We start from the raw sequence: 17,510 nt of genomic DNA, 5'->3' as shown, positions 1-17,510 counted from the left end.
TGCAGTTGTGGCCGAAAATCCAAATCTTTCGTCCCTACCGGAACTATCAACAAAGATGTCTACGAGAAGGAATGTCTCCAGAAGCGGTTGCTATCATTTATAAGAAGCCACGGCTCTCCAGCGTTGTTTTGGCCAGATTTGGCCTCTTGTCACTATGCAAAATCCATCCTGGAATGGTATAATGCACATGAGGTCAAATATGTGTCAAAAACAGCAAATCCACCGAACTGTCCAGAACTTCGCCCAGTGGAAAAGTGGGCTCTGATTAAGCGAAAACTATTCGATACTAAGAAGAAAGCGAATGGCATTAATGATTTCAAGAGGAGTTGGAAGAGCGCTGCCGCCAGCATATCAGAGGATACTGTACGGAACCTAATGGCAGATGTTCCCAAGAAAGTTCATGAATTTTACAGATAACGTAATAAACATCGAAGTAAGCTTTCCTTGTTTTAGATATAAGTCCATTTTATTGAAATAAACAATCGGTGTTGTTGTATTCCGTGAATTTTTGTTTTACTGGCATCATCTTGGTGTCTGAAATTTGACGTGGACAGGCTTTAATATTTGATCATCGTACGAAACCAAAATAATATAATGAATTCCGATTGGATAGTTCGACATGTTCCCTAGTTTGTTTTGAGTAAATTGATATACAGTCTATCGCAAAATTAAGCATACATCTCATGCGGCTTTGTTATTTTAGAGTATTTCGGGGTTTAAAGTAAATAATTGAATGCGACTAATATTCATAGTAAAATTGATCCATTTTACTCTCATGTAGTGATAAGAAAAAAATTAAAATTGTCATATTTCTACTCCATGTTTCATATACAAACAAAAAATCTCCATCTAAGACGTGGCAAAATTGAGAGTACAGTTTAAGTTTTTCTTAAAAAGAAAATTAAAATCAGTTCAGAAATGTTAACATGAATCCCCTAGTATCGGGTATGGTCCCCCTTTGGCGTCCAGCACTTTCTGCAAGCCCCGTGTTAAGATTTCTGAACACTGTCGACGGAAGTGCCTCCCAGATTTCCGTAATCGTCGTTTTGAGTCCGCTTTGTTCCCTGGATTTTTATTCTTCAGATGGTTCTTTATTTCCCACCATAGCTACTCAATAGTGTTGAAGTCTGGTGATTGCGGAGGTGTTTTGAGTTGATTGGGGTATTATAGAGTAAGTATTCCCGCACGATGAGGTCAGTTTGCTTCGGTTCATTGAAAGTATTAATCACGAGGGAGACCTAATTTCAGAACAGGAGACTGCAGGTTACATTTCAATAAGATCAATTAAGCCATTTTATCCATCGCCGAATCGATAAACTCCATGGTTCCAGATCCAGAAGCCGCCAATGTACCATACATCATCTCACTACCGCAGCCGTGTTTCACTGTGGGAACCAAATGCTGAACCTGGAGTACCGATACTGGTTTTCTCCACACCATCTGTCTTCCATCCGATTCAAAGAGATTGGTTTTCGGCTTATCCGTATAAAAGACCTTTTTCCAGAACTCCTTAGGTCTGTTCACACATGCATTAGCAAACTATAGTCGTTTTTTTTTCATATTAATCATTAAGATGAAATAATTTTCATGACCAATATGACCTCTCAGATTGTTCCTGTATGCTGCTCTCCGGACAGTATCTGCGCTGACAGGTCTTCCAATGATGCCGGCCATTTCGGTAGTCAATTTAGAAATGTTTGTTATAGGGTTCTTTCGCAATGTTCGCATAATTACTCGTTCATCATCAGAAGTTTGTGTCTTCTACTCGGGAGATTTCCATGGTTCCTTTGTATTTCCACTTGTTTGTGATTTTATTTGCTGTAAAGTGAGTTTTCCGACTATATCTGTTATTTCCTGCAATGCGTTTCCACGACAGTTCACATTTATTATCATTGTACGTGTAACAATATCTATTTCTTTCCTCTAACTTGATAAAAAAATGCAAACATCAATGAAAAATAAAAATCAACACTGCCCAAGCAATAGTTAAGTGTTGACACCAATCACTGACGAAAAAAGTTCGCTATTTCGAAAAAAAACTTACTTGCAAGACTAATTTGTTCGGAGAAATTTAAGGTGTACACTCAATTTTGCGATGCCTAGAATAGAGATTGTTTTCAATTTTTAGGAATAAACAATTAGCAGAACACTTTTCTCGGAATTTTATTGCACGTACAGCAAGGTTAATGCGTGAGTAATAAATATGCATCGAAAGAATCAATGTATTCAAAATATTTCACACCAAATAAATGGAATGTGTCGTCAAGTAGCATTTGTACACTCAATTTTGCGATAGACTGTAACTTATAATTTCCTGGTAATCATGTACCGGAAGCCAAATACGGGAAACAACGTATTAATTCATATTACATTTTCGCACGCTTTAATCTGTACGAATGTGTTACACACAACAGTTGACAAAAAAAACACCCCATTTGAAACCGGGTCCTGTTTTCAATTTATTCGGGACCGTCTTATCCCTTTCTCAATGTTTTGGCAAAGCTCGACATGTTGTTGTGTATGTTTGGGTTGGCTTTTGGCAACAGGGATCATAATATGAGGCACGAGTGCAGATATACATACATATAAAGGTACACACGCACACTGTGGCACACCCACCCGGTGGTGAACCCACAGAGAGTAAGATCGGTAAGTAGTGTTCAGCTCACCTTGGCCCACGCGCTCCTCTTCCGACTTGTGGCTTCTTCGTCCTCCTTCTCCTTGTTGTTGTTATTGTTGTTGTTGCAGGGATCTGCTGCCGTAGCACTGGTCGAGTACCGATAGTCGCGATTTGCGATTGAATATGCATGAATTATTTATCGATCTAATGGCAGCGTACACTTTGGCACTTGAGGTTGTTTTATTGCACCCCTCTAGACTAAAAGCCTGCCAACCGAACCAAGCCCCGGGGCGATAAGATTGAACGCATTATTCACAGGCAATTGGAGCTACGTCTGGGGGGGGAGGCGAGGTAGTCACCACTATACACGACAACGCGAGGAAAAGCGGAGCGAAATTACGACGTGTCTCGGCAGGAGAGAAGTAAATTCTACGATATCTATGACCGCACCACTGTGTAGCAGCTAGCTGAGAAGCTGGAGTAGCTACGACTGATTACGACGGAGTTCACAACCGAGCGGCCAGGAATAGAAATGCACATGGAAAAACAACACAACAGACAGCTGGATCGGAAAACGGCCAGCAGAAAATGTGTAAAAACAAGAGCGTTTCGTCATGCTCTTTCTCTCCCCGATTCTACTGCCTATGCTATGCTGCTGCTAATGCTCTCGTGCCGCTGAAATAAATAGATACTGTGAAGACCGGAGATAAGAGCAGTGGCATCGTACCTCTTTGAGACCTTAATCTGAAGGCTGGAGAACCGATAGGATGATAAGCGGTTTTCTACGCGGGGGGGAATTGCGAGATGATGAGATTGGAGTGAGTGGGTAGCGAGTGCGGATCTTTGGGGTCAAAGCCGAGTTTGTTCTGTGTGTGCGAATAAGTTGCGGTCGTATTATAACGGACCATTCGCAACATGGGTTAATTTGGTTAGCACAAAAGTGTGAATGTTGCAAGATAAGGGTAATAGTTGGAATAAGGGTTTTGGCGTTCTGTTTTATTTTGTTGAGAGTTACCGTTTTGTCCCAAATTCCGAACACTTAAGCTTTGTTGGCCGTTAAACAGTGTCTCATCACTCAAAATAGTACTTTTTTTTACAGTTCAGAAACGACAAAGCACTTTAAAATGTGTTTTTCAGCTATTTGAGTATTGGTACCTTGTTTTGTCACCTACAATGGGCAATTAGATAAAGATAATGTAAGCGATGTTAATGAGGACGGGGATGATGAGAATGGATGGTTAGAACAAGGACAAGGGAGACAGCAGCTCTGAATTATATGGTTTGATAATATCAAAAAAATTAAAATTATTGGAAATTAAAGTAGTAACATTGAATTATTTATTTATTCATTTATTTATTATCACATCATCCGACATATAAGTCTTAATGAAGAAAACAGAACTAACGTAGATTGGGAAAAGCCACCTTGAACAATAGTTAGGTGAGACTCAAAGCGGCAGAAAAACCCAATATCTTTTGAAAATAACATATCAAAAGCATACAATAATTAGAGTGAACCCGTTGAGGGTGGTCAAATTATTAATTATTGTTATAAATTTATTGTTTTTGCTGCACTTTCCATTCAGCCCGCACCAAGCGCATTTGCTCAATATAAGCAGCGCAGATGCACCTCACTCTGAAAGGTCATAAAAGGCTACGAATCGTATAACAAATGCATCGACTCGTTCTGAACAACCGTAAGTGAAGTTACGCGAGTTAGCATTTCGAAAGAACGAGTTAGATACATTTTGTACATGAAAAAGCTACCGCGCGACGGGTGCCGCGTTTGCTGCCGGTCGACCAAAAACAACGGAGCGTTGATTGTTCAACAGCCGGTTTGGCTTCGTTGAGTGAACGAACGAGTGAACTTTCGACGTTTTGTGACAATGGATGAAACGTGGATCCATTACCACACTCCTGAGTCCAATAGGCAGTCTGCAGAGTGGCACTGAGGCATATTTCGAAGACTTGGACGTTTTGTACTACAGATGATGATGATGATGATGATGGTCCCGCCTCCTTCCCCTACAGAGGTTTGAGCAAAACGAGTTATCTAAAAGATAATTTATTTATTTATTCTCAACATTGAAATCAGTTTAGCAAACATGAAAAACGAACTGATTTTATTTACAGATATAAGTTCAAAAAATTGCAATGTCAAATGACATGCCATTATTCAGTCATGTCCGCCACAGAGCCGATACGGTCCCGACGAGGCCCTTGCAGCCAAGTGGTCCACCAGAGCACAAGTCCAACCGCCAGCCTTGTTTTGGATTGACTATGAATACCCTCATTCAGAGAAATCGAGAAAATTTCCTTCACGAAAAATTCCTCGACCGACACTTAAAAACATTCAATTTAATATCCTTTATATCTGTGTCTCGCGTTTTTTAACTGATACAACTATAAGAACGACAAAATAAAAATAAAAATATTCCATCATCACCAAGATCATGACAGACATAATAGAGATCAATACAAATTTAAAAAAAGATAATTTAAAAAATTTAAATACTCTACATAACATAATCCGTTCAAAAAAAAAAACTTCGTCAGATTCATTGAAAATATTGAAAACAAACTGCAAAAAAATTTTCCACATAAAATTATCCGTTCGTATAAAACTTCGTCAGTAAAGATCTTCGTCATAAAAATAAACAAAAACTTGTTCGGTTGTTAATGAAACGCAGCTTTTACATGTGAAATACAGTGCCTCTTAAATTCTGTAAGTGTTGTTGCGCATTTAATATGTCTTGGCATCGAGTTGAACACATTTATTCCTTTGAAGTACAACGAATTTTGTGAAGCACATGTCAAGAAATTAGGTGTTCTCAATTCATTTGCGGTTCTAGTGTTATAACTATGGAAGTCACTTCCCCTTTCAACTCGATCACACCAATATCGAGGCAGCAAACCATTGATTACTTTAAAAATGAACACCATAGTTAAATAAACAATTCTTTGCTTCACAGATAACCATTGCAGAACGTCCAACATTAAAGATGAGGAAGTGAATCTGTTACATTTTAGTATCAACCGCATTATTTTGTTTTGCAAGCGCTGTAATCTCGATATTTGTGTGTCATTGGCTAGAAATAAAATGGAAGAGCAAAAGTCTAAATGAGGAGAGATGATTGATTTGTATAGCTGTATTTTGCTGCAAATAGTTAAATCGTTTTTCAATCGACATTAGATTCTTACTTTTTGGCTATTTTCTTGATGACATTGTCAATGTGAGTGTTGAACTGGAGTTTGTCATCAATAATCACACGAAGATATTTAATGTCCCGAACTCGATCAATAGTCTCATTATCAATAACGATGGAGACGTTTTCATTTAAACGATTTCGCGAGATTACCATATATTTAGTTTTACTTATGTTCAATTTCAATTGCTTATACTTCAACCATCTACTTAAAGAATGTAAATCTCCATTCAAATGTAAAACGACCTGATCCAAATCATTAGCTGCAATGAATAATACAGTATCATCTGCAAAAAGATTGATATCACAAAATCGTAAAACTCTTCGCATGTCATTGATATATTAGGCTGTCAAAAAAGTCCTGCGGTATTTCCGCGAGGTGTCGTTGTAAGCGCGTAGTTCTAGTTGTATTCATTGTATCGAGTCATACTATAGCTTGTTGGAAATGTATTTTTGCGCGCTATAATATAGTCCCTGACAGTGTTTTGTTTGGTTAAGTCGTTCGTGAGTTATAGTGTCGCAAATATGGAGCAAAATAAAGAGACAATCCGACATATTTTACAGTACTACTATGACAAAGGCAAAAATGCATCTCAAGCTGCCAATAAAATTTGTGCAGTTTATGGACCCGATACAGTTTCCATTTCCACCGCACAACGATGGTTTCAACGTTTTCGTTCTGGTGTAGAGGTTGTCGAAGATGTGCCACGCTCCGGAAGGCCTGTCGTCGAAAATTGCAACAAAATCGCTGAATTAGCCGAGAAAGACCGGCATAGTAGCAGCCGTAGCATCGGCCAAGAGCTGTTGATAAGTCATCAAACCGTTATTAACCATTTGAAGAAGCTTGGATTCACAAAGAAGCTCGATGTATGGGTGCCACACATGTTGACGCATAAAAACATCTTTGACCGTATCGACGCATGTGAATCGCTGCTGAATCGCAACAAAATCGACCCGTTTCTGAAGCGGATGGTGACTGGCGATGAAAAGTGGGTCACTTATGACAACGTGAAGCGCAAACGGTCGTGGTCGAAGCCCGCTGAAGCGGCTCAGACGGTGGCCAAGCCCTCATTAACGGCCAGGAAGGTTCTGCTGTGTGTTTGGTGGGATTGTCAAGGAATAATCTATTATGAGCTGCTTCCCTATGGCCAAACGCTCAATTCGGACCTGTACTGCCAACAACTGGACCGCTTGAAAGTAGCACTCATGAAGAAGAGGTCATCTTTGATAAACAGAGGCCGCATTGTCTTCCATCAGGACAACGCCAGGCCACACACTTCTTTGGTGACGCGCCAGAAGCTCCGGGAGCTCGGATGGGAGGTTCTTTTGCATCTGCTGTATAGTCCGGACCTTGCACCAAGTGACTACCACCTGTTTTTGTCCATGGCGAACGAGCTAGGTAGTCAGAAGTTAGCCACAAAAGAGGCCTGTGAAAATTGGCTATCCGAGTTTTTTGCCAATAAGGAAGCGAGCTTCTATGACAGGAGTATTATGAAGATGGCATCTCGTTGGGAACAAGTCATCGAACAAAACGGCGCATATTTGACTTAAAACAGATGATTGTAACTAATTTTATGAACAAATGAAAATTCAAAAAAAATACCGTAGGACTTTTTTGACAGCCTAATACATAATAAATAAAAGGGGCGCTAATACACTTCCCTGAGGTACTCCAAGATTATTCCCTAGGGGATTAGAAATTGAATCATTAAAAATAGTCCGTTGAGTTCTGTCATTTAAATAGCTTTCAAACCATTTATATGCAGTACTCGTAAATCCAAAGCGCTTAATCGTGTTCAACAACAAGGGCCTAGAAATTGTTTCGAAGCAGCGTTTTAGATCCAAGAAAACAGCAATGATATTCTCTTTGCACTCTAGCTTCTCTTTCCATTTCGCTAATACCAAGTTCAATGCGGTTTCGCAGGAATGACCTTCCCGATATCCCGATTGTTCTGGTATTAGCAAAGCATTGCAATTTAAATATTCCAGCAGTTGGGCTTCAACGACTACTTCTAATATTTTCTCTAGCGTGTGCAACATATTGATGGGATGAAACTCTTCGGCTTTAATCGTTCCAACAACCTTTTGAATTGGAACTTTTAAAGAGTCCTTCCACACCTTAGGCACATGCCCAGTTAGCAAAGATTTACTAATAAGGTCCAGCAAGATGTGATCAATGACATGAAAGCAATCTTGAATAACTCTAGCATTGACATTATCCACTCCAGCCGTTTTTCCTAAAGAAAAGCAAATGATTCTGAGTTCGTTTAATGTAATTGGGTAAAAACTTTGAAATCTACAACTACTATTAACCGGCTATTTTATTTCATCAGGTTCATCAACCAATTCAATGGACTGATTGATCAATGAAACACAAAATAATCGTTAAACTTAGATGGTATAGCCTGCTCAGACTGTTCAAGTGTGCCATTAAAAGTTATGGATCTCGGTTTGCTATTACTAGGTTTTAATAAAGATTCCAAAATTTTCCATAACTCCTTGCTGTTGCTTTGATGCAGATCAATCTTCCTCTGAATATATTCACAACGAGTTTTCTTAATCGATTGTGAATTTTTATTGCGCCCGTTTGTGTACATATTCCAATGATTTCCATCATTTGTTCCACAAAATTTGTTGTACCATCTGTCTCTCTCACGTTTAAGGCGTAAAAGATCCAAATTGTACCAGCTGTTCGAGTTTTTCATAGGAACAAATTTTTGCGTAACAAGTCGATTTGTACACGTTTTCAAGGTAATAGTTAGAACAGCCGCTGATTCATCTAAATTACCGACCTCAAATGGAAAATACAGCCTTCTCACTACGAGATTCGAAACAACATGCTTCGAATATTTCCTCCAGCACATTAATTTAAACATCTTCGTTTACCACGAGATTATCTACAATATTGATAATTAAAGTCTCATGATCGGTTATTTTCAAATTGGTCAAAATTGGAATAAACATGATCAATTAAAGTTTTACTGTGCCTAGAAAAGCGCGTAAATTCATGTACTGTTTGTTTCAAATTGAAGAAATCGGATACACGCTTCAAATAGTTCGAATTGTAGTCATCACGCCAATTAATATTGAAATCACCAGCTAATATATTCAATTTGCTAAAGTCAAGGAACATCTCAAGCCAGTTTTCTAAAATTTCAACAAAACGCAAGTCGCTTGAGCTGGGACTATGATACAAAACACCAAAATAAAACACCTTCATGCCATGTTCATCTGTAATGCCCAAGAACCAGTTACCATCAATAACTTCGTTGAGGCGAAGATTGAATTGAACTGATTCTCTGACATAAATAGCAACACCGCCAGTGTGCCTAGAATGTGATAAACACGCAGCAACATTATATCCCGGAATACTATGCTGATCAAATGATTCTATTTCAACAATGTGTGTTTCAGACAAGAGGACTAGAAATGGACGCTTTTCCTCAACAATCTGCCAAAATAAAACACCTAGTTTGTTGACAGTCCCGCAATATTCAAATATAAAATATAATATTGGTTCACAATTCTTCTGGAACCTGGTTGCTATTTATTGAAATGCAAGCTGCTTTTTTTCAAATCAAAAAGTCTCTGATATACTAAACATTCAGAGCTGAATGCGGCATGATTGACGTCCAAATTCAATTTCCCTTCTTTATTCATTTTCAAACAATCAACACATTTAAACACAGTTGAATTGCATTCAGATGTCTTGTGTTTCTGACTACACTTTGAGCACGTTTCAAAATTGTTACATGTGTCACCATCTACTTCAATTAGGAAACATAGGAAACTATGTTGAGGAATATATACAGGGACTTTTCAGCTCGTGTTGTATCAACCAACGTGTGCGATGAACAATATTGTCTCAATCTCATTATATCCCCTCCTCTTCCTGAAGAATAAATGTCACCCTGACAAAACGAGTGCCGCCCACGAGTAATCGGTTTTGACTCATCCTATTAACCGTAGAATTAAATAAAAATGTAAATGTAGAAATATAGAACTGGAAAAAGGAATATAATTTAGAATTCCCTAATTTGGTCCTGACATGGTCTTTCTTTACCTCAAAAGGGAGCATAATGTATGTATGTTATAAAATGAACTATGCCTCAGAATCAGCATATGAAAATTTTAAAGCAATGCTTAGTTTCACAGGCAGTAGGATGGTTTCCAACTGACGAATTTATGTACATGCAAGACTCTGTTGTCGCTTTGACCGTGAACATCACTCTACTCGAATCCAATAGGAAACGTTTAGGGAGTTACTGTACTTACGATTAAAGTTCGTAGATGTAGTTGAAGCTGAATGTGTTGATGTAGAATAAATGTAGTTGGATGTATCGTTTACCTGTAAAGAATACATAATATTTTGTTAGACAATTCCGTTTTATTTGCGTACAGAAGCGTTTACTTTCTATTGATTAACTATTGATATTATTGTTTTTATTGCGATTTTTTTCAAATCAATTTATTTATTCGTTAGATTCAACTGCAACCGTATTCCATAGATTGTGTGGTTAGAAACACCAACAAGAACAGTGGAAGGAGCAACCTCCGAGCAAAAATCATCTCTTTTAGATCAAAATCAATTTCAGACCTATAAATAATATCCCGTTGTGTACAATGAATTCGTATCATTTGATTTCAATCGCGATCTGGATTAAACAGGAATGTGAAAGAAGAAATATAAAGGATCTTGAATCATTTTTTGTGTAGATCAAGTAGTAGAAAGTAATAGCGAGTAGAAAGAATTTAAAGAGGCCAAAGTGATATTCCCTTTTTATCCCATTTCTTTATGAATTAGACTCATTAGTATTTTAACTGTAACAGAGCCGGGTTTAATCGTGTTCATGTTACACGTTGGGGGTCTTCGTAGCCACTTGGTTACGCGTTCGCTTACTAAGCGATCGATCGTGAGTTCAAACTCAGGGCCCTCAATTGACCATCTTTGTGTTGTTATAGAATAACTACGTCCACGCAAACATCATCAGCTATGGAGATCGATCCACGGTGGAACAAAGATCGATTCATCCATACAACTGCTCTGCTCTGCAAGAAACATCGGGCTGCTGTTCTATAAATAACCCAACAATGATCAATATCAACTGTCTCCGCTGTCCGGTCTGCTGAACAATGGAAGAACAGATAGAATACCCTTACGCCTACATGGCTACTACAGTGTAATTTACCATAATGTAATGGAACATAAAACCTAACGCCTAAATGGCTACTTCTACTACTGTGTAATTTACAATTTATAGAAACATAAACATATGTACATGTACACGAGAAAAACCCGGCTCTGTTACAGATAAAATGCTAATGAGCCTGACAAATAAATAAATGGGATAAAAAAAATGTTACACGTTTGTGGTATCTATAAAAATCTATAACACAGTGGCAGCCATTTACACGCAAGAATATTCCTTCTGTTCTTCCATTGTTCGGAGACAGCGGAGACACTTGAAATGATCATTGTTGTGTTATTATTAGCACAACAGCCCCATGTTTTTTTCTAGTTGCAAGCATAGATTGCATATGGATGAAGAGAGGTCAGGACTCCGACCGTGAATCATTCTTCATCGATGATTATTTTTGCGTGGACTTAGTTATTTTATAACAACACAAAGATGTTAATTTTTTTTTAAATTGAATAATTTCCCACATTCAATGCTCTTACCAACATAGTGTAGGTCTTCTAGTTTTTGAATAAAGATTTTTCGAAAAAAAAACTCAAAATTAAAAAAAAATCACTCAAAAACTATAAGATCTACAAAATGTTGGTTAGAAAATGGAATTTAGCAAATTATTTATGTTTCCATAAAAAATTTCCAATAAATTTTGTAAAACAAAATTTCATTGAAAAAAAAAATTTGAAAATTAAAAACCACTCCGTTATAACTATTAATAGAAACATGCCAAGAACATGTCAAACACGTGAATTTACGCACGAAAATATTACGAGTGAAACGGAAATGCCATGTGTTCCAGAAACTATAAACGATAGAAAGTTAATGTCCTCGACAAAAGTTCATATTTTAATAAGACTTTTTTCAAAGATTTTTTTCGAAAAAAACATGAAAAAGTTGTTGTAAGAAAAACTTTTTTCCTGTAAATTTTCCCATCTTTCGATGTATGAGTGACTTGTTGGAAATTGTAAGAGTAAATAGATTTTTTTTGAAAATTAAAAAAATACGTTTTTGAGAAAACTAAATTTCAGTTTTAAAAATTTATTTTTTCAGTGTAGTTTTTCTTCGAAATTTTTGCTATTTTTTATGGAAATTTAAACAATTCCTTACATTTTATTGTTTTGACCTCAATTTTGTAGTATAATATCTAGTTTTTTAGTTATAAATTTCTGTTAAAAAAATAAAAAAAAATGTTCTTTTCAAGAAGTAATTCGTTTTCGAATATTTCAAGTATGCAAATTTTTTAAATGACCAATGTATTTACACCCACAACGTTTCACTGTAATCTGAGATAGTCTCCCCAACTTCTAAGGCGAGTTAGCATGAAAGCCATCCATAACTCTTTGACATTTTGTCTTTCGAATAAAGTGATTATCATGCTACTTCATTTAGCCGGCAAAGAGATATTTACGCTCAAAATCTTGTACCTCCAACTCAGGGTTGCCAACCTTCCAGTTTTTCCTGTATATTGCCAGTTTTTTTCAAGCATGCCAGCGAAACAGTCAAAGGCAAAAAATCTCCAGTTTTTCTTTAATTTTAACAGTTTTCTCACCTTTTTTATTTATTCGGCATTTTCAAGTTGTCTATTCCCTAAAATTATATTCTTTTCATCCAGTTATTAGAATCCTACTACGGTTCACTCACGTCGAAGACCTTTATGACGATTATCGATTTTCTCTATCTATATTCTTATATATCTAGTATAAGTACACAGAAGTACGGTACGGTGTTTTCTCACTAATTTGCCTTTCTTCTATTGATATTCAGTTCAATCAGCAAAATTATGTCAGTTTGGATAATGTTTATGTAGGTGCAGCGACTGAAATGTTGATCAATGAGTATTTGTCCGCATGTGAAATTTCCGAAAACGTCGTAGGTAAATTCAAGACCGATTCGTTTTACATTGCACTCTGCAATCAAGTTCCTTAACGATTGATTTTCAAAGATCATTTGATTATCGACATGACGAGTATAGAACCAACCAATTTCATAGAAAGGAAGCATATGCCAATTGTTCCCCTTCTACAAAGTCTTCCAAATATTTGCTGTCGAAATTATATTCAGGATATCGATAACGAGTTTAGGAAGATCCTAAACCTGGATTTTGATGACTTCACTGTAAACGAACGTAAGGATGCTTCTTCCTTTTGGGATAAAATGTTTTCACTAGAAAGGATTGATAATAATTTTACTTATCTCGAATTGAGATATATTATTCCAACATTTCTGATTCTGCCTCATTACTGAGCAATCGCTGAACGATTGTTTTCAGAATGGAATTTGAACAAAACAAAACTAAAAAATAGAACAGGTACAAAAACTGTGCGACGAATTCTAGCTTCCAAAAATTATGTAGACATGCATAAAGAACAGTCAGGATTAGTAAGAATGACACAAAAAGTATGATCACAAACAAATCGAGGAAATTTAAAATTGCTATGGTACTTACGTATTAACCCTTTTCGCTATGAGCGTCGCCTATAGGCGACATCCGCACGACGGTTTGTGTGTCGTCTATAGACAACATCAGGGTGATACTGCACATTGATCACACCAGGGCGATATGCACACTTTTCGGCGCAATGCTCCGTTCAGCGGTATCACTCCGACGGAGCACACTAGCGTAGCGAAAGGGTTAACGCCAACGGAGCGCATTTTTTTTATCAGTTTATTTTTTTTTTGCTATAAAATTTATTCTGAGGGTGTAGTAATAGGGCAATCTGATTCGGCTGCCGACCCGCTGTCAGAAGCGGCGGCCTCTCGCAAGCAAACCAGTTTCCATCAATTGTTGAATGAAAATTTTGCTCCCATTCCATTGGCCTCACAATAAATTTCATTACGAAAAAATAAATTCATAATCAAAATAACGGTCCGTAGACGGTAATACGTGAGTACCAATGCTACATACTGACACTGTCACTGTATACCCTAATTTGTATTGGTAATATAAAAATATTGAGAAAAAATTAAAAAAATAATTCTTCCAGCTTTTTTCCAGTTTTTTCAAAAATTTTCGAGATTTCCAGCTTTTTCAAAAATTTGGCTGGCATTTCTGCTCCAACGTGTCATCAGCATCTAGAAAGCCTGTTGACTGCTCGCTGACTGGAGTGCGACTGGGTGGTAGAAATCAAATCGTAAGTGACATCTTTTATACTCTGGTTTGTTGCAATGACAAGCACTGCGTATTTACCTCGTATCTAGCCGCTTCATTACTAGTTCGTTATTGATGTCAAGGTAAGAACAGAAATTCACAGAACAATTGTATGAGAAAATGTACAAATGGAGTAAAATGTATGCGGAATAATTTCAATTTTTGTCAATTTGAACCATTCACGGAATTGTAATTGTAATGCCAAGCAGATCACAGAGAATTTCCGATTCTATTGGTACATGTTTTATGAGTTGGCTTCCTTTTTGAAAGACGTAGTTCTACGTCAAATGGTATGAATTTTGAGATTTTTTAGTCAAAATTGTCAATGAATAGATAAATCAAAGGTACAGATAAATCAAAGGTTCTTGTTTCGAAGATTTACAGATCGTTCAAATGCGAACATTCGGTAAGTCATTATAAGTATTAATTACGAATTCAAATACTTCGCCGGCAGATTTTTTTTCCTTCCAACCCGACGGAGTGTAATATCCGAATCTCTCGAATCGGCTGCACAAAGCATAAATAAGCAATTTACGCCACAAGCGAGCAGTTTATCGTACGTGTCATCGAATCGTTGTGCCCGTAATACGATTGGAAATTACCCACGTTTGAGAAGGTTCATTATGTACCCTGTTTTTTCGAAATATTAATCTCTCCCAAAGACCGACCGATCGTCTTTGCCGACACGCTCTCTTTTCGATCCAGTCCAATCCAAATACCGAAAGGATTATTCATAATAATATGACAACTCGGGGATCTCGTTCAATCGTGCGATTAAAATGCTACGAGAGCATGTTTTTTGCCGTATTTCGTGGTGCTTTTTCTTGCTGTGCTCACCTCTCGAATTGTGAGTGGAAAATGCTGTCGGGAAAAAAAACACCGCCCGATCTCGAGGAGGCAGCAGCGCCTCAAGGAATTCTAAGGCCGAAACAGGTAATAACATAACACGGTCCTCCCAGCGAAGAGGTAAATCAAATTGGTTCTGGGAGTAAATTTATCCTGCCATTATCAGTTCGGCTCGTTCTCGTTCAGGCTGTTGTGGTCTTCTGACAATGGAGGCGATGCGGTTTGATTGCGGGCGAGAGGGCGTCGTTCGGAGATGAAATGTAATAAAAACGAACGTGAACAGCATTGAAACAAAACCAACCGAAAGAACACAACGAAAAGCCCCGGAAAACAAAGGGCACCGAGCGAGGAAGCGAGGAAAACGCTCACGAAGGATTGCGCGCGGGAAGCAGGGCGAGAGGACTGCGAGCAAACAATAACAGCGCTAACAACACGAAGGGCCCAATCCAACACGACCGCTGCTGACTCCTTTGAGCAGCGGTCGTGTTGGATCGAAGCGGCACAGGAAAATCATGAAAAAAGTGTAATCAAACAAAGAACTCACAAAAAAGGATATAATGTGATTATTTTACTCCATTTGCTTCGCTAATAAACTTTCGATGAGGCCAAGATTTCGCAGCCTTGGATGTGTTGGAGGGTAAGTAACGCAGGGCTTCTTGCGGAGCGAATGAACTTCAGCCATTCAATGTAATATGCGGTTAGAGAAACAGTAAATCGATGAAAATAGTCTGAGGCCAAACGAACACAATTATAGCCAAGATTGGGTCAATTTGAGTTCAAAATGTTGTGTAGATTGTGACTAACAGCTCAAAACATAAATCGTGCTGTTATTCCGGTTGATCAACTTCGTTTGTTCATGACTTTACTAATAATTAAACTGTATTTGAGCTGGAAATAAAACGGGCGGAAAAATTACGAATTCCAACAAAGATCGAGACGCAGAGTCAAACTCAGCCATTGACCAGCGCGGGGAGTGGCGAGTGGCTTGATTTAACAAACTAGAAGACTTTGCCCCCAGCCGCGATCGTCGACCGCTGCTCGTGAGTATCTTTTTTTTGCTCTGTTTTGAAGCACACCGCCTCGAAAGATCTATCTTCATGCTGCTGCTGCTGCTGCTTATAGGCTTCATTAGCCGTGTACGTGCAGATCTTCTGTGGACCACACGATCTATGGAATCACCTCTCCGGGTTGATGTTCTTTACTGCGATACCACCACCATTATTATTATTGTTATTATTGTTGCCGTGTTTCTAGGAGGCTGGATCGCTCCCCGCTCGCGCTCCTTCACGAACCCCATGGAAACGAATTTACCAAATGTTGACTGATTTTATGTTCTGCGGGTGATCGTGAATGTTTCCAAGTTCAAGATGAAAAAGCACGAGGATGTAAAGTGAGAGAGAACAAAAAAAACTCGAGTTCGATGAATTCTAGGTTGCAGAGACCAGTTCTTGTACCATTCTTCACATGTATGCTGTTTGGCGCAACGTTTCGAACTTCGAACGTTTATTGCGATTTCCTTTTCATCTTGAACATGCTTCCATTCTTCTCCATTAGCCCAAAATTGTTGTTTCATTCAAAATTCATTGCAGACGGAGGCAGTTCCCCAAAATTCGCCGAAAAGAGCAAAACTTCCGGTTAAATTTGCTGATAATCGCTGTCATAATTTTGTCATGTTTAATACCACCAAAAATACTGCCGAATCTCCACAGCACATTACTTCCTCCCTTGGGGCTTCGAGGGGAAGCAAGCAAAAAAAAAATTAAATACGCGTTTGCCAGTATCAAATAACGCGCGGAGCCGCCGTAAGACAAGACTTTCAGATCTCGCCAGTCTCTTTTATGTCGTAAATATCCATTCTACCAACCGACTCGGAACACGGACGTTCTCCTTTCGGTTTCCTTTCTCCGGAGACCACAATCTTCGAGCATCGTAACTTTCAAATAAATTCTTGTTCTCGTTTGCCACTATCGTGGGCCCAGCAAAAATGGAAAGTAAAAATCGTTTAACAGCGATTCTGCGAGTGAGGGTTTTGCCTGAGCTTCAGGGCTTTTTATAATATGGGTGGAAGAAAAGTGTGACGTTAGTGCTGCAAACTAAATTGTCCACAATAACTTACAGTTCACAAATGGTATAAAAATCAACTTCGACCATCCTTGATTTCAATATGACATTTTTACTAATATCCTAATATTGATTTAGTTTGAATTGCACTGCCTAATTACACATCTTGGAAGGAAGGTTGAATATTATGTTGGGGAAAAAGGTAACCATTATTTTCTCGTTGGCTGGCTTTAGTGATCAATATCTCGCGTAATATCGATCATACAATTTCAAGGTTAGGCTCGCTGTAAAGGTGGCATTTCACACTAAAAAAATCTGTTATTGTTTTTTGTTTGTTCCATTCAGTTTTGAGTTACAGGGTGTTAACAATGGAGGTCAACAAAGAGAAAATTCGGTACATTTTGAACTTTTTATTTTATAAATGAGAGAATCCAAGC

At 38.0% G+C, this 17,510-nt stretch overlaps 1 protein-coding gene across 2 annotated transcripts in view; it reads right to left on the bottom strand.

The window, feature by feature from the left end:
- LOC129779143 (protein gustavus) overlaps nt 1–17,510 on the bottom strand; it is a 385,901-nt gene that overhangs the window by 47,470 nt on the left and 320,921 nt on the right. Inside the window, exon 1 of one of the 2 annotated variants that reach the window (XM_055786426.1) lies at nt 2,670–3,072. The exons of the other annotated variant lie outside the window; for it this stretch is intronic. Coding sequence (XP_055642401.1) covers nt 2,670–2,809 — 140 coding nt within the window. The 5' untranslated portion in view covers nt 2,810–3,072. Of the gene's footprint in view, nt 1–2,669; nt 3,073–17,510 lie in introns of those variants that run through there. 2 annotated transcript variants of the gene reach the window in all.

Source organism: Toxorhynchites rutilus, chromosome 3 (genome assembly GCF_029784135.1).
Source record: "Toxorhynchites rutilus septentrionalis strain SRP chromosome 3, ASM2978413v1, whole genome shotgun sequence".
In the NCBI taxonomy this organism is placed as follows: domain Eukaryota; kingdom Metazoa; phylum Arthropoda; class Insecta; order Diptera; family Culicidae; genus Toxorhynchites; species Toxorhynchites rutilus.
This window is presented reverse-complemented; position numbering and strand designations above follow the sequence as displayed.